This window comes from Mytilus californianus, unplaced genomic scaffold (assembly GCF_021869535.1).
Source record: "Mytilus californianus isolate M0D057914Y unplaced genomic scaffold, xbMytCali1.0.p SCAF_1, whole genome shotgun sequence".
In the NCBI taxonomy this organism is placed as follows: Eukaryota; Metazoa; Mollusca; class Bivalvia; order Mytilida; family Mytilidae; genus Mytilus; species Mytilus californianus.
In genome coordinates this window covers 82,651,727-82,671,526 of record NW_026262581.1, presented here as the reverse complement: position 1 = coordinate 82,671,526, position 19,800 = coordinate 82,651,727, and the positions used below count along the sequence as shown (strand labels likewise).

General features: G+C 33.9%; 1 protein-coding gene across 1 annotated transcript; it reads left to right on the top strand.

Moving 5' to 3' along the window:
• Positions 1-2,644: 2,644 nt before the first annotated feature.
• LOC127724846 (choline dehydrogenase, mitochondrial-like) lies at positions 2,645-12,014 on the top strand. Its single transcript, XM_052231862.1, has 4 exons — positions 2,645-2,723; positions 7,283-7,375; positions 8,876-9,050; positions 9,498-12,014. Exons 2-4 carry the CDS (start codon positions 7,309-7,311, stop codon positions 11,938-11,940), a joined length of 2,685 nt encoding a protein of 894 aa, XP_052087822.1. The 5' UTR covers positions 2,645-2,723; positions 7,283-7,308; the 3' UTR covers positions 11,941-12,014.
• Positions 12,015-19,800: the final 7,786 nt, after the last annotated feature.

Sequence of the window (19,800 nt, the reverse complement as noted above, 5' to 3'; positions counted from 1 at the left end):
GATTATAATACTTATGAAGATAACATTCTATATAAAGAGATCAAGAGAGGTCTATAATACATGCTCACATCAAAATGATCTAACTGAATGAAAAATCCATCCTTAATGCTAACAAGCGAAAAGTTAAATCAACATTGTCAAATATGGCCTTCTTTTTCTTACCAGCTACATAAGCATTTTTGAAAGTAGGAAGATCTATAAAATTTGCCACCTCAGAAATGAAACCCTCACCAAAAGGACAAAGCATTGGCAAATAACTGGCCCTTTATAACTGCCAAAGGGCCAGTTAGGTAAAATTAAAGTACCTACAGCCTTACACTGCCGCATATACATTAATACGCGAGGGATCAAAGAAAGAGGTGGAGCAAACAACCCGTTGATCCCTCGCCAGTCAACCAAGAAAGCATCAATGCCTGATGAATACACATTCCAAAATCTGGAGAAAAAAAAATTCAATTTAAAATTGTCATCAGAGGCAAACCAATCAACCTCATGAGGCCCCAAAGGGATTCAAATATCTGAAATAAAAATTCAGAAATTGCACAATCATCTGAATCAATAATCCGACTACGATAATCTGCTCTCTCATTCTCAGTACGTGGGATCCATACAATATCTATATTATCATTGTGTTTTTAAAATACATGTCTAAAGCTTACTTTTGCAGTACTGAGTTAGTGCTCCCTTTACTAACAATACTAACAACATTTTGCTTGTCGGTAAACCATTTTATTTCCTGCCACTTAAAAAGTTTATCAACGACAAAAATACATTGTTCACGGCAGTCAACTCCTTCCATGTGGAACTAGTAGAAACCTCAGATTCTAACAACGTACCGTGAGCAATATTATATGAGTTTTCAAAGCTACAAATACTTTACCGTTTTTGGTTAAACAAAAGTCAATGTCCGAAATGGTATTCATTATCTTATCAATACGATTGTCAGGAATAGTAAAAACTCCTTTATCTGTATCAATATTAGTGCCATAAAAGGTGAGGTTTTTAGTAGGTGTCCACATAGACTTTTCAGCCTTAGGTACGAAACCGCTACTTATTATATCTTGTTTAACCTGTATAGCCATTCGAGTACACAATTCCTCATCATCATGTACACCAAGTCCATCATCTAAATACATTATAATCTTATATATTGTAAAAATGTATATCAACTCCACAATGTATAATTTAATAAAAATGTTTCATTCGATGAAAACATATCCCGTCCGTTTGACTGAATATGTTTAATCTTTAAAATTTTTCCTTATATGATTTTAAAGATTTAAAACGCAGCTTTTAGAAATGAATATATCTGACAAGGAAATGATTAATAAAAAAAATCATCGTTGATGGCGAGGTTATTTTATTTTTTTTATATTGTTTGGCAATATATAAAGATGCAATAAAACATGAAAACCTTAATTTCTTGATGGGGTATTGCAGGTATATTTTAGGTAATTTTTGTTATTTATTATAATTCATACTTTAACTTTTGCAATAAAATGTCTGTGTGATATCAACAGATTTCGCTTTGTCTGTCTCTCGCTTTGTCTGTCTCTGGTTTTAAAAGTCGAGAAAGTAACATCATATTTCAAAAGAGAAAAATAAAACATTATGAAACGAAACATATTCTCTTTTTAATTTGTCTTAAATTTTATAAAAAGAAAATAGTTCAGTCATAAAGTAAGTAAGTGCGTAAGTAAGTAAGTGTGTGAGTGTGAGTGTGAGTGTGAGTGTGAGTGTGAGTGTGAGTGTGAGTGTGAGTGAGTGAGTCAATGAGTCAGTGAGTCAGTCGGTCAGTCAGTCAGTCGGTTAGTCGGTCGGTCAGTCAGTCAGTCAGTCAGTCAGTCAGTCAGTCAGTCAGTCAGTCAGTCAGTCTCAGTCAGTCAGTCAGTCAGACAGTCAGTCAGTCAGTTGATTCCTTTTTCTTTGCAACTCATTTGTTCAATAGAACCGTTGTGAAGCAATGAGAAAAATGAATCCAGATCTGTAAATGACGTTGCTCTGTTAACTTTACAAAATTTTATTTAAGGAATGACTAATATTTTTTCTGTTATTTTAATGAAGAAATAAATTCAAAAATGTGGTGCATACTGAATAACCCGCGTAGCGAGTTATTTAAAAGTGTGCACCACATTTTTTAGGTTATTTGGAATAGACAGAAAAAATATTACAGTCATTCCTTATTATTTAAAGAAGTAAATCATGGAAAAACGTTGATCACGTCACGGTCACATGACAAAATTAAGTCTATGAGCTGATAGACAAAAAACTTCCTATATAAAGGTATACACAGCCAATCAGAAGACGTGTTACGTCCAAAATTATTTTTTTTTCATCTCTTTATTTCAAAACAATGAACTTTTATCCTTGTGGTCATTCAAGCATAGTTAATTAGCACACGGGAAAAGTATGTGCTATGAAACTTGGAAGGTAAAATCTAGCAATTTGATTGGACAAGGAGTTATTTTAGATATGTGCTAACAAGTTTTTTTTTAATATTTTACCACCTATAATATTTAAGATGATAGAATAGCCAGAATAAACCTGTATTTTAGAATAGCAAGAATAAACCTGTATTTTAGAATAGCAAGAATAAACCTTTATTTTATCTATATAAATAAAATTTAACTATCTTGCCCTTCGTACTTTTTATTATACAAACACCGGCACAGAGTACACATAAACCAACGTTATGTTGTGTAATAACGGTCATCGATTAACAGGTAATGTTGTTTTTTCTTCTTCAATATAATATAGTTATAAATTTTCTTTAATAACTTATTAAAGCTTATTAAATAAGCAAATTTTAAGCATACATACTCATTTTATACACAGGAATTAGATCCTTGTATTACACAATCACATTTCAGTATGGAGGACAGTTTTACCACTTATAAAATAGTACTTATTTTGAAATCTGTGTGAATTTGAAACCGCTTTATCATTCCCGAGATCATTCGTATAAAATGATGTATATAAAGTCCGTTATTCGATATTCAATAAACAATATTAAGAATTTCTAAGTCATATGTAACGAAACGGAATTGAGCATTCAATAACATCAAAACTGTCGGTTAAGACCTGTCACAAAATTAGTAAAAATAGTACGTGCAAAAAGGGGGTGTCTCAACATACACATTTGGGTACAGACGTCCTACTGGGTTTAAAAACCACACCAATTCATATATTGATTCTAGCGAAAATCTCTAAAGTAGGAAAATCATATTTCATTCATATTTTCCCAAGAAATACAATCTGCACATGCCATGATCTTAATTAGATTATCTTAGATGATACCCATGCACGCGGGATCATTTGCAGTAAATGTAAGACCCATTGACATATAAATTAATTTCTTTCTATTGGTAAATACAATAATAATGATCTCCGTGAAATTGCACTCCATTGACATATTTGACATTCTGGAAAAGTAACCCAGGCCATACCAGCGACAAGTCTGTGTATACCTTTATATAGGAAGAGACCCCATCCCCGGGAAAAAGAGATGTCGAAAATCGTTTTGTCTGTAACAAGTTATCGTAAATTCCAGGGCCTACTTCGATTCGTCCAACTCGGGTTACTCGAGTTAAATTTTTAGGAATGATTGCGCATGCGTCAAGAGCGTATCAATCGATTCAAAAACTCTGGAGAGTTATTCCGAGGTCCATCGTTTACCTTAACAACATGGATGAATTTACGATACTAAACCATATTTTTAGTGATGATGAACAAACGATGGCAATTCAGTATATAATTGATTCTAACAAAATCTTAATACAATCATTGACAACTTTGTTGCCCAGGGACCATGTGCCACGTATACAAAACTTTGCCGAGGAGACTGTACCAAGATTTTCCACGAAAGATTTCAGAAGCAGTTTCCGCATCGGTCAAACTACTTTTGAAATTGTGCTTCAAGAGGTCGCACCCCTCTTGCAATCTGACAATAACAGTTAACAGCTAAAAAAATATTCACAATAGCCGATAACAATGAATAAAAAACGCCCAGAACACAAGAACAGTAAACGTCACCTTGTCCCCCCCCCCCCCCCCCCCCCCCCCCCCCCCCCGTCTGAAAAGTATAACGGAGGTACACATGTGTATATTTTAGCGAATATTTACAATTGATGGACATTGATGTAATACAATAGATATATATTGTGGTGTTTTAATGTGACTATTGTAATTGAACACTTAAACTTCTATTTTGTCACATAAAATGGCTAAAATCCGTTTAAATCGTAAAAAATATATTTTCGAAAAGCACTCACGTCTCTTTCGTCGCCATCTTGCCGTTTAACTCGACTCGATTAAACATGGCCAGGGGCAGGGTTGATATCGAGTTAACTCGAGGGTTGTAAAATGATTGCTCGGGTACTTCGATTGCAACTCGAGTAACTCGGGTTACCCGAGTTGGACGAATCGAAGTAGGCTCTGTTGTTCTAGAATATAAACCCTCCGACTAATCGGAATGATCTCTTTACAGTTTACAAACTTTATCAATTTGATGCAATGAAAAAATTGTTCCTTTAAAACATAATATATCTTAAAAAGAATACAAAACAACCGACACTCTAGATCTAGACTAGTACATGTAACATTCGAAAATATACGCGCTTCATACAAAATGTCCTTCGGTCAACGCTTTTACACCCCAATAAAATTATGGTATTGGTTTTATATGCATTTGTTGTATACGATTTAAATGAAAATTAAAAGAATGTGATTGAAATATTTATAATTTAATGTGAAAAATAGGAAGAACGTGTTTGAAATGTATCTTATTTTCATTGTCAGGGGCGTAGCTACCCGGAGGCACGGCAGCATGTGCATCCACGTCGTTTTCACAAAAAAAAAAAAAAAAAAAAAAAAAAAAAACAGAGAGATTTAGGGACAAAGTTAACATATAGGAATTGGTCTTTCTATGTATGCATTTTAAAAACTACATAAAGAATAAAAGCAAGAAGAATACACATGCAGCGGAATTTTTAATCCTGTAAGACATGTATGTGTACGATAAATACATACAACTGGGGTAAACGTAGTGGAACTTTTTATTTTACAGGCATTGTTTAGAAAATACCAGCCACATAGTTGTCGGTACCACAACCATACCGTATACTCGCTTTGAGTGCAAAAAAAAAACATAATCCCTTTAGGGTTAAACAAAAAACTTGAAAATAAATTATTTTCCGCTTTGCCAAAAGCACACATCTTACCAGAACGAAGACCCTTCAACTCGTATCGATTCGGGAATAATGACTGTTACCCTGTGAACTAGTTCAAAATGGACTAAGTATGTAGGTCTTGACAACACGCATAGTTTCATTTTCACATCACGTCAACGTCAACGTATTCTCGTCCTGCGTGCATGTAATATTTGCTACCGGACATTAATAACCATTCAATCAATCAATAGTTTCTGTATACTAGTAGATGAGAAGTTGGAACTGCTGTAATTATAAAAAAGGTACACATTTTCCAGTACATGTTTTACGTTTTTATTTATTTTACTAAAAAAAAAACACATCTTGTATATAGATTCGATAATTCGAAGTCATTTCTATATGGGCCGGCTATACGAATGGTTGATTGTAAAAGCATTTAAATAAATTGTTAATTCTAACTCGTTTTACTGGACTATTAGGTCATTCAATTGTAAAAAGAATTTTCTGTCCGAGTCGGACACTAAACTGCTGATTCTTATTCGAAAGATACACCAAACTTTTAATACACGTATCTTCACTGTTATCATCTAGATATTGCCACAAAATTGGTCGAACGCATATGTATTTGTTAATTAGCTGGCTAATTAACAAACGCAGATCATGAAAAAGAGTACCATTCCCTCTGAAAAAGTTCATTAATTTCAACTTCGAAAATTCCTAACTGCGTAAAATTAGAAATTTCCATCTCTCTCTTGTAGTGTTTACCCACAAAATTTTTAAACATCTAAATACATATGTTAAGCAAAATATTGGAGAATGTGTCCACCAAGTATTTGGAATCCAATGATGTTTATGTTACAGAACCTCTAGTCCAAATAATTATGACGTCTTGAAATGCTATTATATTTTTTTTCTTTGATGCCTTAGGAAGGCGTCAAAGCCTAAGGCGTCAAAGCCTAAGGCGTCAAAGCAAAAATTTTAAATAGCCTTCCAAGACGTCATAATTATTTGGACTACAGAAACTCCACATATAGTATTGTGTTTATGTTTATTGTTTGTTTTTTTAAATCTACTTTGCTCAATACAAATACTAGCATATGGAACAAATCTCCGTGATTTTAAAAGCTTTCAGTAAAAAAAACGCAAACGACAGTATTAAGTCTTCATTCGACTCGAAGTTAAACAAATAGTTGATTAAAAAACCACAACAAAAATGTCCAAGTTTAATTTCGGTTGTGATTGTTTTGAAACGCTATATATGCGGAGCTTCCGGGGGGCTTCGCCCCCCTGACCCCCCTACCAGGGCTTTGCCCTGGGCCTACTGGGGGCCTTAGGCGGCCAAAAGATAGTGTCAATTGCTTCTTGCTCTTTGTACTCGGTTAACCCCAGACCCCTCGCCCTTTAGTTTGTGATTCCACTTCATTAAGAAGGTAGCTACGCCCCTGAATTGTTTTATATTTGAATCATATAGATGTGATTGCATAACTTTACGAGTGAGGGAAAATTTCGGCAGCGCAAATACAGAAGAAATTACTTTTTTCTAAATATACATTTTACAAATTTTCAAATAAAAAACAACATTACGTAAAATTGTATTTTGTTCACAGTTTTAAAACTGCGAACTCTTGGATGCTCTATGTTTTACATAAAGGTTAGTGAAGTAGTTAGCCCACTTTTGCAAAACACTATATATGTTACACTAAAGAGGTAATGTAACATCTTGCTAAATAGTTATCGCGCTCACTTTTATTACATAAAATTACCTTAATCTAAACCGCTGTTATACCAAGTCTCCAGTCAGGAGGCTTGCAAAACTTCGCAACGCTGTGTTTTCTCGATTTGCATTGAAAATATTCCGTTTTTGGAGGTATAATACCTGACGAACATAAAGAAAGTCATAAACAGGGACTCTCAGAAAAAAGGCTTTGTAAAAAAACCTTTAGTTAGAAACACGGGTTCGTTTAGGAACCATAATGCTTGTGGTTTCAGAGATTCGTTTTCCTCTAAAAATTTAGTTCAGTACATGATATCTAGGTAAAATCATATTATACATAAAGATATAAAGTTGTCTTTTTCACGTTACTTTGATTTAATTAACTTCAATTTTATTGCAGATTGAGGTTTCATACTATTGAAAGCCATGTTGTTCCACAGAAGGCTTCTCGGTTTCAGTAAATTTCTCAGAAAAGACATATGCAGCAAACGAGGTAAGCTTAATTTGCATTGATCTATGAATAATATTCATATATTGTTAATATGGAAAGACATTGTATAATGCAATTGAAGTTTGAAAATTATACACAATAAGTCTAAATTTGTAAAAATAAATTCATTCAGTGTTATGATTCAGACGGATTCGAACGTTTAACCTTGACTTGTAAAGTTTTTGATCATCATGACATTTGAAAAATGCGACAGTCGTTACAGTTATTATCTGAAAAAAAAAGATTAGGTAATGACAAACCTAAAATAATCAAATTAACCTAGTTATAGAAAACTATGACACGCTGCATTTATATTTATTAATCGTTCAAGATATCTCAAGTTATTTGGAAGACATCTTTGATATTTCATTCGATATTTAAAAAATAGAAAGGTATTTTATTTACTTTTCTTTTATATGTATCTCACATATTTATATATATATATAAGGTATCTTATATATAATTATAAGCTTATAAGTGATTTAGTGGTTGTCGTTTGTTGCTGTATATTATATTTGTTTTTCGTTCATTATTTTGTACATAAATCAGACCGTTAGTTTTCTCGTTTGAATTGTTTTACATTTTTCCTTTCGGGGCCTTTTATAGCCGACTATGCAGTATGGGTTTTACTCATTGTTGAAGGCCGTACGATGACATATAGTTGTTAATTTCTGTGTCATTTGGTCTCTTGTGGAGAGTTGTCTAATCTAGCAATCATAGTTTTTACCACATCTTCTTATTTTTATGTTTAAGAGATATCTTATAAACTTTATGAGAGATATAATAAATAATATATATAATATAATATTTATATCTTATATGTTTTAAGGTAATTTGTTTATAACAACTTTGTAAAATACTTCGTTTCTGTGATATCTTATGAAGTTATATATAGGATATCTTTAAAAGAAGAAGATATCATATAACTTAGAAAATTCGGATATTGGCAAATTAATATAAGATCCTGAAGCAAATATAAATTAAAAAAATAAATGATTTACTTGCCTTTTTATATTCGTATTGAAGAGAGCGATCATTGTTATTTTGTTTTTCGATATCATGCCCTTAAGTTTGTGGGATATTTTGTTTATTTTTATGAGATATCTAGTAAAAGTTCCTATATAAACTGTTTCATAAAGTTTAAGATAGTTTATATACTTTATGAGATGTCTTTCATATTTCTTTAAATATCTCTTAAAATAAGAATAGAAAGATATCTTATAAAGTTTATGAAATATATCTTGTATACTTTATGAGATATCTTATTTTCTTTGTTAAATATTTTTATATAAATTTGAAGATATTTTACGACACAATGATGTCAAAATTGATTTCAAACTTGATGATTTCTGACAGGTAATGTGATCAGTAACTTATTTTTTTAATTTCTTGAAGTTTGTATTGACTTTGATCCATATATATTTTTCTGACTTACTCATCTTTGTAAAAAAAAATGCTGAATTCCTCGTAAGACTGAAAACTCCAAATAATGATGTTTTGCAGGACACAATGTTATTCCCAGTATGCTATCAATTGAAAGGTGCATCAAACGGTCACACAGGGGCATTTCTACTGGCAAAAGGTTAACAGACACAGAACTAGTTATATTTGACAAAGATGGAACAATTATCTGTTTTCATACAATGTGGGCACCATGGTCGAGGGAACTCGCTGTAAAGTATGTACAATATGTTTAACTTCGATAGTTTTGCTTAGAAGAGATGTTCAACTCGTTATGACGGTCGGATTAACATTAAACTGATAAACTGTTTATACCGTTCAAAATAGTTAACACGTCTGTAATAAATCAAAAACGGATATGCAGCGAATATAACAACGAAAATCCGACGAAATGATGGCAGTTAAACAAATTAATATTAAAACCCTGCATTGGACCATTTGAAAATCACAGTTTTATCCTTTTGTGTTGAGTCCACAGTCGTTTTGGGCATAGACTCTCCTTTTCTTTTTTTCTTTCTTTATGTGTGTTAAATATAACAGATACATATAAAAATAGTTTCCTTGCATCTAGCGCCTGAAGGTTTGATTCTATTATCTGCTTCATTGTACTTGACTATTTTTTTAAATCGATTGCTTTTTTCTTTTTCTTTTTTCTCTTTTTCAGAGTACAAAAAGCAACTGGATTGGACATAGATGATAAAATTTTTAAGACCATTGGTTTCTGTCCAGTTTCAGACAAAATGCTTCCGGGGTTGTTCGCCGAAGGAACAGCATTGCATTCCAAAATTGAACTCGTCAAACTTTTGAATAGCCATGGAGTACCAGAACAAGAATCAAGAAAAATAATCGATGATATTTGGACAGAAGGTGAACACAAGAAATATTTGAAGCCTGTTGGAAACCCAAAATTGGTATTTGAAACTTTAATCGACAATGGGATCAAGGTAGCAGTATGCACTTCTGACAACAGAGAAGGAACCGAAGCGGTTCTTACAGAACTTGACCTCGATAGATATATAAGCCGGTTGATGTGTGGTAATGACCACGACAGTGTGCCTAAACCTGCTCCTGACAATGCGCTAAGAATATGCAAGGAACTTAACGTTGATCCACTTAAGACTGTGATGGTTGGCGATACGAAAGCTGATGTGCAAATGTCACAATCCGCTAAACTTGGTTTGATGATAGGTGTTTTGAGTGGTGTCGGTAAAAAGGAGGATCTACATGGTTCTGACCATCTGATTGATGATATAGATGGTATATTTCCTTTAATTATGGACATTCCAGAGAACAAGAATCGATACGCACATCAAGTAAAAGAAAATAATTTCTGTGACTCAAATGTAATAAGGAAACAAAAATTTTCTACATATGCTCCAAAATACCCAATAGGTTATCTGAATTCTTTTTCTGGATTCGCAAGTAAAAAGTACAGTACATATTCTGATAGCAATACTTATGATTACGTGATTGTTGGTGCTGGCTCTGCGGGGTGTGTTCTAGCAAACCGACTTTCAGAAAACAAAGACAATAAAGTACTGCTTTTAGAAGCTGGTCCCAAAGATAACTCTTGGAAAATACATATGCCCGCTGCATTAATGTACAATCTTTATGACGACACATATAACTGGTACTACAGTACAGAACCAGAGCCCGGTACGAATAACCGTGTAATGTACTGGCCTAGAGGAAGGGTATGGGGCGGATCGTCATCCCTTAATGCCATGGTGTATATAAGAGGAAATGCATTAGATTATGATAATTGGGAAACGTTAGGAGCAGAGTCATGGTCGTATTCTGATTGTTTGCCGTATTTCCGGAAGGCACAATGCCATCAACTTGGTGGGAATGATTACAGAGGTGGAAAGGGGCCTCTGCATGTAAGTCGTGGTATATCTAAAAATCCACTGTTTCAAGCGTTCATTGACGCAGGCACACAGGCTGGGTATCCTTTAACTGAAGATATGAATGGGTACCAGCAAGAAGGGGTTGGGTGGATGGACATGACAATTCACTATGGTAGACGTTGGAGTTCTGCTTCTGCTTATCTAAGACCGGCACTTAGGCGGGAAAACCTAACGACAGAGGTCGAGGCTTTCACTAAGAGAATTTTATTTGAAAAACAAAGAGCAATAGGAATTGAATATGAACAGAATGGGGAATCGAGAAAGGTTTACGTAAACAAAGAAGTCATATTAAGTGCAGGAGCTATCAATTCACCTCAGCTGTTAATGCTTTCTGGAGTTGGAAACGAAAACGAATTGAGAAAACTTGAAATACCAGTGATCCAACATTTGCCAGGAGTAGGACAAAATCTCCAAGATCACTTAGATGTACGTGTACAATATGAATTGAGACAGCCAATATCACTTTATAAATATCAGTGGAAATATCCCCACAACATGATTACGGCTGGATTACAATGGTTTCTGACCTACTCCGGGGATGCAGCTACTGCTCATTTTGAATCTGGTGGTTTCATTCGCAGTAAACCAGGCGTAACACATCCAGATATCCAATTCCATTTTGTTCCTACAGGTGTGGATGATCATGGTAGGAAGATGTTGGACAGACACGCCTGTCAGATTCATGTTGGAACCATGAGACCAACCAGTCGAGGATATGTTTCACTAAAAACAAAAAACTATAAGGATCATCCTAAAATTGTTGCAAATTATTTATCAACTCAGGAAGATATTGAAGACATGAGGGCATCTGTAAGACTATCTCGGGAGATATTCCAACAGAAGGCGTTTGAACCATTTGTCGGAGATGAAATTAATCCTGGCAAAAATGTTCAAAGTGATGCTGAGATTGACGAATACGTTAGAAGAACGGCTGATACCAACTATCATCCTTCCTGTACTTGTAAAATGGGACAGTCCTCAGACGAAATGGCAGTGGTTGATACACAAACTAAGGTTTTTGGTTTAGATGGATTACGAGTAGTAGATGCATCCATCATGCCTGCAATGATAAGCGGAAATTTAAATGGACCCACAATAATGATTGCCGAGAAAGCATCGGATATTATCATGGGACATAAACCACTTCTAAAATCTGAAGTCCCAGTTTATAGACCTAAAACTGTCGAAACACAGAGATAAGCATTGTCACTTATAATATTTGATTCACATTCAATATAAGTTGCTGTGTATGCAATTTTGCATGTTTGAATTAAGATAGTTTTGATTTCTTAACTATACATGCCTAAAACTCGAAAATAACATATCCTAGTAAGCATTAAAGATCGTTTTATCTGCAAAATGCAAGATATATATTAAATACCCACATGCATGCAAAATAGAAATATACCAGAGGAAGCAGAAAAATAAGTTGTACAATTGGAGGAGTTCTTAGCAGTCAATGTAAAATTTGAAATTTGTCAATATATTTGAAAAGTTTTCTAGTTTACATCATTAGATCTTTAGTTCTATTGAACTTTAGCCTTTAAATTTGACATAATGTTTATTTTACTCCAATTTCAAAAAAAATGTTTTCCTCTTTCTCAAATACAAATATAATACGAATAGAGGTTGTAATGTCTTAAACATCACTTAAGGATCGAAGATATAAAGATAATCTGTTCACTTGAATATTATAGCTCAAGTATAGGAGTAAAGCAAACATTCGCAGCTATGTATACGACCATGTATCAAAGGTGCTTTGTGCATTTTACTTTTTAACACATGCTGCACCTCTATGGAAAAGAGGTTATGCAGCACGTATAAAAATTGTTAGTGTATATTTAGTCCCCTACCGACGAAGTCGAAGGGGACTTTAGGTTTGCACTCTGTCCGTCTGTCTGTCTGTCCGTCAGTCCGGCAATTTAGTTTTCCACATTTTTTTCTTCGCGCTTGAAGATATTGATTTGATAATTGGTATATAGTGTTATCATGACAAGTTAAAGATCAAGTTCGAATTTTGTTCCGATCTGATGATTTTGTCCAGAGTTATGGTCCTTGGACTTAGAAAATTCACCCAAATAATCAGTTTTCCACCCTTGTTTTTGTCATGCATGAAGATATTGATTTGATAATTGGTATGTAGTTTTATAATGACAAGTTACAGATCAAGTACAAATTGTGTTCCGGTCTGATGATTTTGTGCAGAGTTATGGTCCTTGGACTTGGAAAATTCACTGAAATAGTCAGTTTCCACACCTTTTTATACGACCGCAAAAAAATTTTTTTGGTCGTATATTGGTATGACGTTGGCGTCGTCGTCGTCGTCGTCGTCGTCGTCGTCGTCGTCCGGCGTCGTCGTCGTCCGAAGACACATTAGTTTTCGCACTCTAACTTTAGTTTAAGTGAGTGGATCTCAATGAAATTTTACCATAAGGTTCAATACCACAAAAGGAAGGTGGGGATTGATTTTGGGGGTTATGGTACCAACAGTTAAGGAATTAGGGGCCAAAAGGGGCCAAAAATAAGCATTTTTGTTACTTCCAGACATAACTTGTGTGTAAGTGTATGGATCTCTCTGACATTGTACCACAAGGTTCCATATCACAAAGGGAATGCTGGGATTGATTTTGAAGGTAATTGCCTCCAAATTTTAGGAATTAGGGGCCAAAAAGGGGCTAAAAACAAGCATTTTTCTAGTTTCATGACAATAACTTGTGTGTAAATCTATGGATCTCTCTGACATTGTAACACAAGGTTCCATATCACAAAGGGAATGCTGGGATTGATTTTGGGGGTAATTGCCTCCAAATTTTAGGAATTAGGGGCCAAAAAGGGGCAAAAAACAAGCATTTTTCTAGTTTTATGACAATAACTTGTGTGTAAGTGTATGGATCTTTATGAAATTGTACTACAAGGTTCCATATCACAAAGGGAAAGCTGGAATTGAGTTTGGGGGTATTTGCCCAAAAAGTTTAGGAATTTGTGGCCAAAAAGGGGCAAAAAAGTTTATGGATTTCTCTGAAATTGTACTGCAAGGTACCATACCACAAAGGGAAGGCTGGGATTGAGTTTGGGGGTGATGAATCATAAGGGGGTTCAACAAATTTGGGGGGGGGGATTTTTTTTTCTTTAAAATTTTCCATTTTAAATTGGTTACTTCTGATTTATATATAAAAGCAGATAATAATGATTTGGTTTGAATAGGTAAATTAAAATTTTTTAAGTTCTTAGACCACTTTCATTCTGTGTCAGAAACCTATGCTGTGTCAAATATTTAATTACAATCCAAATTCAGTGCTGTATCAAGCTTGAATGTTGTGTCCATACTTGCCCCAACTGTTCAGGGTTCGACCTCTGCGGTCGTATCAAGCTGCGCCCCAGCGGAGCATTTTATTTCATCATGCTTGGAGATATTGACTTGATATTTGTTATATAAGTAACACCATGACAAGTTATAGATCAAGTATAGCATTTTGATCCAGTATAATGAAATTTTAACCGGTAGGGGACTAATACAATCCTCTCAGAATGCTTGTTATATATATATTGTAATATCTAATGGATAAAAACAAAATCACATTCAATAGCTGAAAATAAGTTGAAATATTACAAGAATTTAAACACCTTGAATAAAGAAAGAAAAAGGGGTTCATGGCCCCAAGCGCCTGTACCATCATGGGTAGTAAAATCGCCATATCGATGAGCGTTTAGTAACATAAGTTGGACATGATTGTGTTAAGTGTTTTTAATGACAAACAATGACAAAATATAAACATTCGGATTTTTTGCTTAAGGAACTTCTGAACATAAATTCAAGCTGGTAAGTATCTTTGTCTATTATAGCTAATATGTGAGTACATTCAAATTTGTATCATATAGTTAATACTCTGACACAGAATAATGCTTGCGTATGTCAAAATCTAAAAGTTGTTTATTCGTTTCTCATGCATAAAAAAAGTGATTTGTTTACTGCCTGTTACATCACATTTTTCGTTATAATATAAAACTGCCGTCAATTATTCCGAAAAATAGCTACATTTGAACACAAATTAAGATTACTGAAAAAACGGTGTCATGGTTTTATTTCAGTAGTGTCATGATTTAGTTTATGTTCGACATGGTTCAGTTATGGGATTCCTGTTGTGAATGATGGAAGAGTAATTAACAAAATAAACAGACATTATACAACTATTGAAATACTGTTAAAAAAATTGTTTTCGCCGATACGTTTGTTTTCGCGTTTAACCCATTCTACTAGTATCCTATTTCGAGGCAATATATTGTCGCCATTTTATAATGTTGTTGTTTTGTTCCCATACGAGTAGATATAACCTTCACATATTTACATTGATCTTGTTATCGCGAAAATACATCGCTCGAGAAAATAATTCGCCTACAGTAAATTTAAGATATTAACTATAGATATAAATTAGAAGATGTGGTATGAGTGCCAATGAGATAACTATCCATCCAAGTCACAATGTAAAAAAGTAAACAATTATAGGTCAAAGTACGGCCTTCAACACGGAACATTGGCTCACACCGAACAGTAAGCTATAAAAGGCCCCAAAATGACTTGTGTAAAACAATTCAAACAGGAAAACCAACGGTCTAATCTATATAAAAAAAAAAACGAGAAACACCTATGAACCACACCAACAAACGACAACCACTGAACAACAGGCTCCTGATCTAGAACAGATGCATAAAATGCAGCGGGTTTAAATATTTTAACAGGCACCAACCTTCACTCTAACCTGAGACAGTAGTGTAACATTACAACATAAAAAGACACACTATAAAATATCAATTGAAATGGCTTAACTCGATTAAATAGACATTTGAAAAAAAATAAGTAAACATACACTGAACGAAGAAGTTTGATATATGACACAATATAAATATAATATTAAAACTTAGGTGCCTATATAACATAGACTTTACAGGTAGTAAAAAAAAGATGTAAGAAGAGTGTCATTAAGACAACTCATGTATTAAGAAATCACGAGGATAATATATTAATGCATTTCAAATGCATTTTTTTTAAGTAGTTTTATTTGGAACACAAAAGGACCTACGAAAGCCCATAGTAATATATAATAAGAAGATGCGGTATGATTGCCAATGAGACAACTATCCACCCGAGACTTAACGATGTAGATGTTAGCAACAATATAGGTCGCCGTACGGCCTTCAGCAACAAACACAACTCATACCTCTGAGATAGCTATAAAAGGCTCCGACAAATTACATGTAAAACAATGCAAATGAGAAAATAACGGCCTGATTTATGTTCAAGATAAGCGATTGCCGAAAAAAATAATATGATATACAGTAACAAACGACAGCCACTGTATCACAAACTCTAGACTTGGGACAGGTAAATACAGAATATGTCAGGGTTAATTAAGTATCAGGGGCGTAGCTACCTTCTTAATGAAGTGGAATCACAAACTAAAGGGCGAGGGGTCTGGGGGTAACCGAGTACAAAGAGCAAGAAGCAATTGACACTATCTTTTGGCCGCCTAAGGCCCTCAGTAGGCCCAGGGCAAAGCCCTGGTAAGGGGGCCAGGGGGACGAAGCCCCCCGGAAGCTCCGCATTTATAGCGTTTCAAAACAATCACAACCGAAATTAAACTTGGACATTTTTGTTGTGGTTTTTTAATCAACTATTTGTTTAACTTCGAGTCGAATGAAGACTTAATACTGTCGTTTGCGTTTTTTTTACTGAAAGCTTTTAAAATCACGGAGATTTGTTCCATATGCTAGTATTTGTATTGAGCAAAGTAGATTTAAAAAAACAAACAATAAACATAAACACAATACTATATGTGGAGTTTCTGTAGTCCAAATAATTATGACGTCTTGGAAGGCTATTTAAAATTTTTGCTTTGACGCCTTAGGCTTTGACGCCTTCCTAAGGCGTCAAAGAAAAAAAATATAATAGCATTTCAAGACGTCATAATTATTTGGACTAGAGGTTCTGTAACATAAACATCATTGGATTCCAAATACTTGGTGGACATATTCTCCAATATTTTGCTTAACATATGTATTTAGATGTTTAAAAATTTTGTGGGTAAATACTACAAGAGAGAGATGGAAATTTCTAATTTTACGCAGTTAGGAATTTTCGAAGTTGAAATTAATGAACTTTTTCAGAGGGAATGGTACTCTTTTTCATGATCTGCGTTTGTTAATTAGCCAGCTAATTAACAAATACATATGCGTTCGACCAATTTTGTGGCAATATCTAGATGATAACAGTGAAGATACGTGTATTAAAAGTTTGGTGTATCTTTCGAATAAGAATCAGCAGTTTAGTGTCCGACTCGGACAGAAAATTCTTTTTAAAATTGAATGACCTAATAGTCCAGTAAAATGAGTTAGAATTAACAATTTATTTAAATGCTTTTACAATCCACCATTCGTATAGCCGGCACATATAGAAATGACTTCGAATTATCGAATCTATATACAAGATGTGTTTTTTTTTTAGTAAAATAAATAAAAACGTAAAACATGTACTGGAAAATGTGTACTTTTTTTTATAATTACAGCAGTTCCAACTTCTCATCTACTAGTATACAGAAACTATTGATTGATTGAATGGTTATAAATGTCCGGTAGCAAATATTACATGCACGCAGGACGAGAATACGTTGACGTGATGTGAAAACGAAACTATTCGTGTTGTCAAGACCTACATACTTAGTCCATTTTGAACTAGTTCACAGGGTAACAGTCATTATTCCCGAATCGATACGAGTTGAAGGGTCTTCGTTCTAGTAAGATGTGTGCTTTTGGCAAAGCGGAACATAATTTATTTTCAAGTTTTTTGTTTAACCCTAAAGGGATTATGTTTTTTTTTTTGCACTCAAAGCGAGTATACGGTATGGTTGTGGTACCGACAACTATGTGGCTGGTATTTTCTAAACAATGCCTGTAAAATAAAAAGTTCCACTACGTTTACCCCAGTTGTATGTATTTATCGTACACATACATGTCTTACAGGATTAAAAATTCCGCTGCATGTGTATTCTTCTTGCTTTTATTCTTTATGTAGTTTTTAAAATGCATACATAGAAAGACCAATTCCTATATGTTAACTTTGTCCCTAAATCTCTCTGTTTTTTTTTGTTTTGTTTTTTTTTTTGTGAAAACGACGTGGATGCACGTGCTGCCGTGCCTCCGGGTAGCTACGCCCCTGAGTATGTTTGCGGGCTCCCAACTCTCTCCTCGCCTTAACCTGGGGAGTGGTGTAACAGCACAACAAAGAAGAACAGACTATAAAAATCAGTTGAAAAGTACTTGACACATCAGATCGATACAAAGCAAAATAATAAAGTAACATAAACACTAAAGACACAGAGAACGATCTGTGAGTACTCGCATTTACTGGAAGCTAGTTCCAAGCTAATAACAACTAATAAAATATCATGAATCCAAGACAAAACGTTACTTTTTTTTATTTCAGAATTTAAATTCTGCTGCCAATATTCATCTTCAAACATCTTATTCTCTGATATTAAGAACGACGATTTCCTTTCTTGTTGGGTCAAAAATAGGGTTGTACACAGTTTAAATGTACGTGTACCAACACGTGTATAAATTAGTTTTTTCAAACACATTTAATAATGTACAATTTCTCAGAGCTTTTTCTGATATCATTGAAAATTTATTGCATAAAAGAAAAAAGTTGAAACGTGTTAAGTGATACTACACAATGCATTTATACAATATGACAAACACATAATCATTTTTAGTCATTCCTAATAATAATTGATAAAAATGAATATTATATCGACCTAGTTCTAATTAGAAATTGTGATCTTTCATATATCTAAATATATTAAAAAAGAAAGTTTTAACTGTTTTCCATGTTAACATTTTGTCCCGTGGAGGGTTAAAGACTGTATGGTGCTGGTGCCTTCTCTTTTTATCGTTTGGTTAGTTTTGCAGTTGGGTTACTGTATCATAGGCGTAAAACAAAAAATAAAATAACAAAAATACCGAACTCCAAGGAAAATTCAAATCGGAAAGTCCCTCATGAAATGACAAAATAAAAAGCTCAAAGACATCAAACGAATGGAAAACAACTGTCATATTCCTGACTTGGTACAGGCATTTCCTTATGTCGAAAATGGTGGATTAACCTGGTTTTATAGCTAACTAAACCCCTCACTTGTATGACAGTCGCATAAAATTCGATTATATTGACAACAATGTGTGAACAAAAGAAACAGACACTCCCACATATCCCATTTTATTCATCATAGACATTATCTGGTTCATAATAAAAACAACAAATGTATAGTTTGCTAGAAAAAATTGTAAAACAAAAATTATTTTTTGACTAGCTGCTACGTTTTGCAACTTTAAACGTCTTTAACCATTTGACTAGTGACGCCGCTCACAATATTCCCAACAGAGTCTATCATGGACATACGGAGAAAAGATTGAACATCGTTACAAAATATTTTCAATGTATACTTTTCATCTCGTATAGTTCAAGAGAGTGCCAAAATTAGACCAACACTTTTGTTTTGATGATTTGAACTGCTTTATTTTTTCTGTAAATCTCAACGTATTATTTTCATTACTTACTTCAGTGCTTTTATTGTTGTTCTTCACTTAAAAGTCACAATGAGACCTATAACGCAGAGAAATATCTCACACATAAAAGCAAATTCAACAACGCCAGTAACTCCAATGTGAACACAATTCTTTTCCATGTACCCGGCAATAATGCTACACCTGGGTTACAAAAATAAGGGTAGTATCAACCAATACAGATAGTGCATTAAAGAGAATTTGTATTTTTGAATTTTATTTTGTGGTTTTACCAAAGTCTCTATATATAGAAAGTTTAATTTGTTGAACATTTACATTTGTGGTTTAATTATACCCACGAAAACCACGAAAATGTGTTTCCCTTGAATAATATTAAATCAAAAGTATTGTACTTATTAATAGAGTATTTGCATTATTTACGTATTTGCTGGCGTATCCGTATCGACGTATCGTATAACACGTATATGAGGAAAGGATAAATTAAGT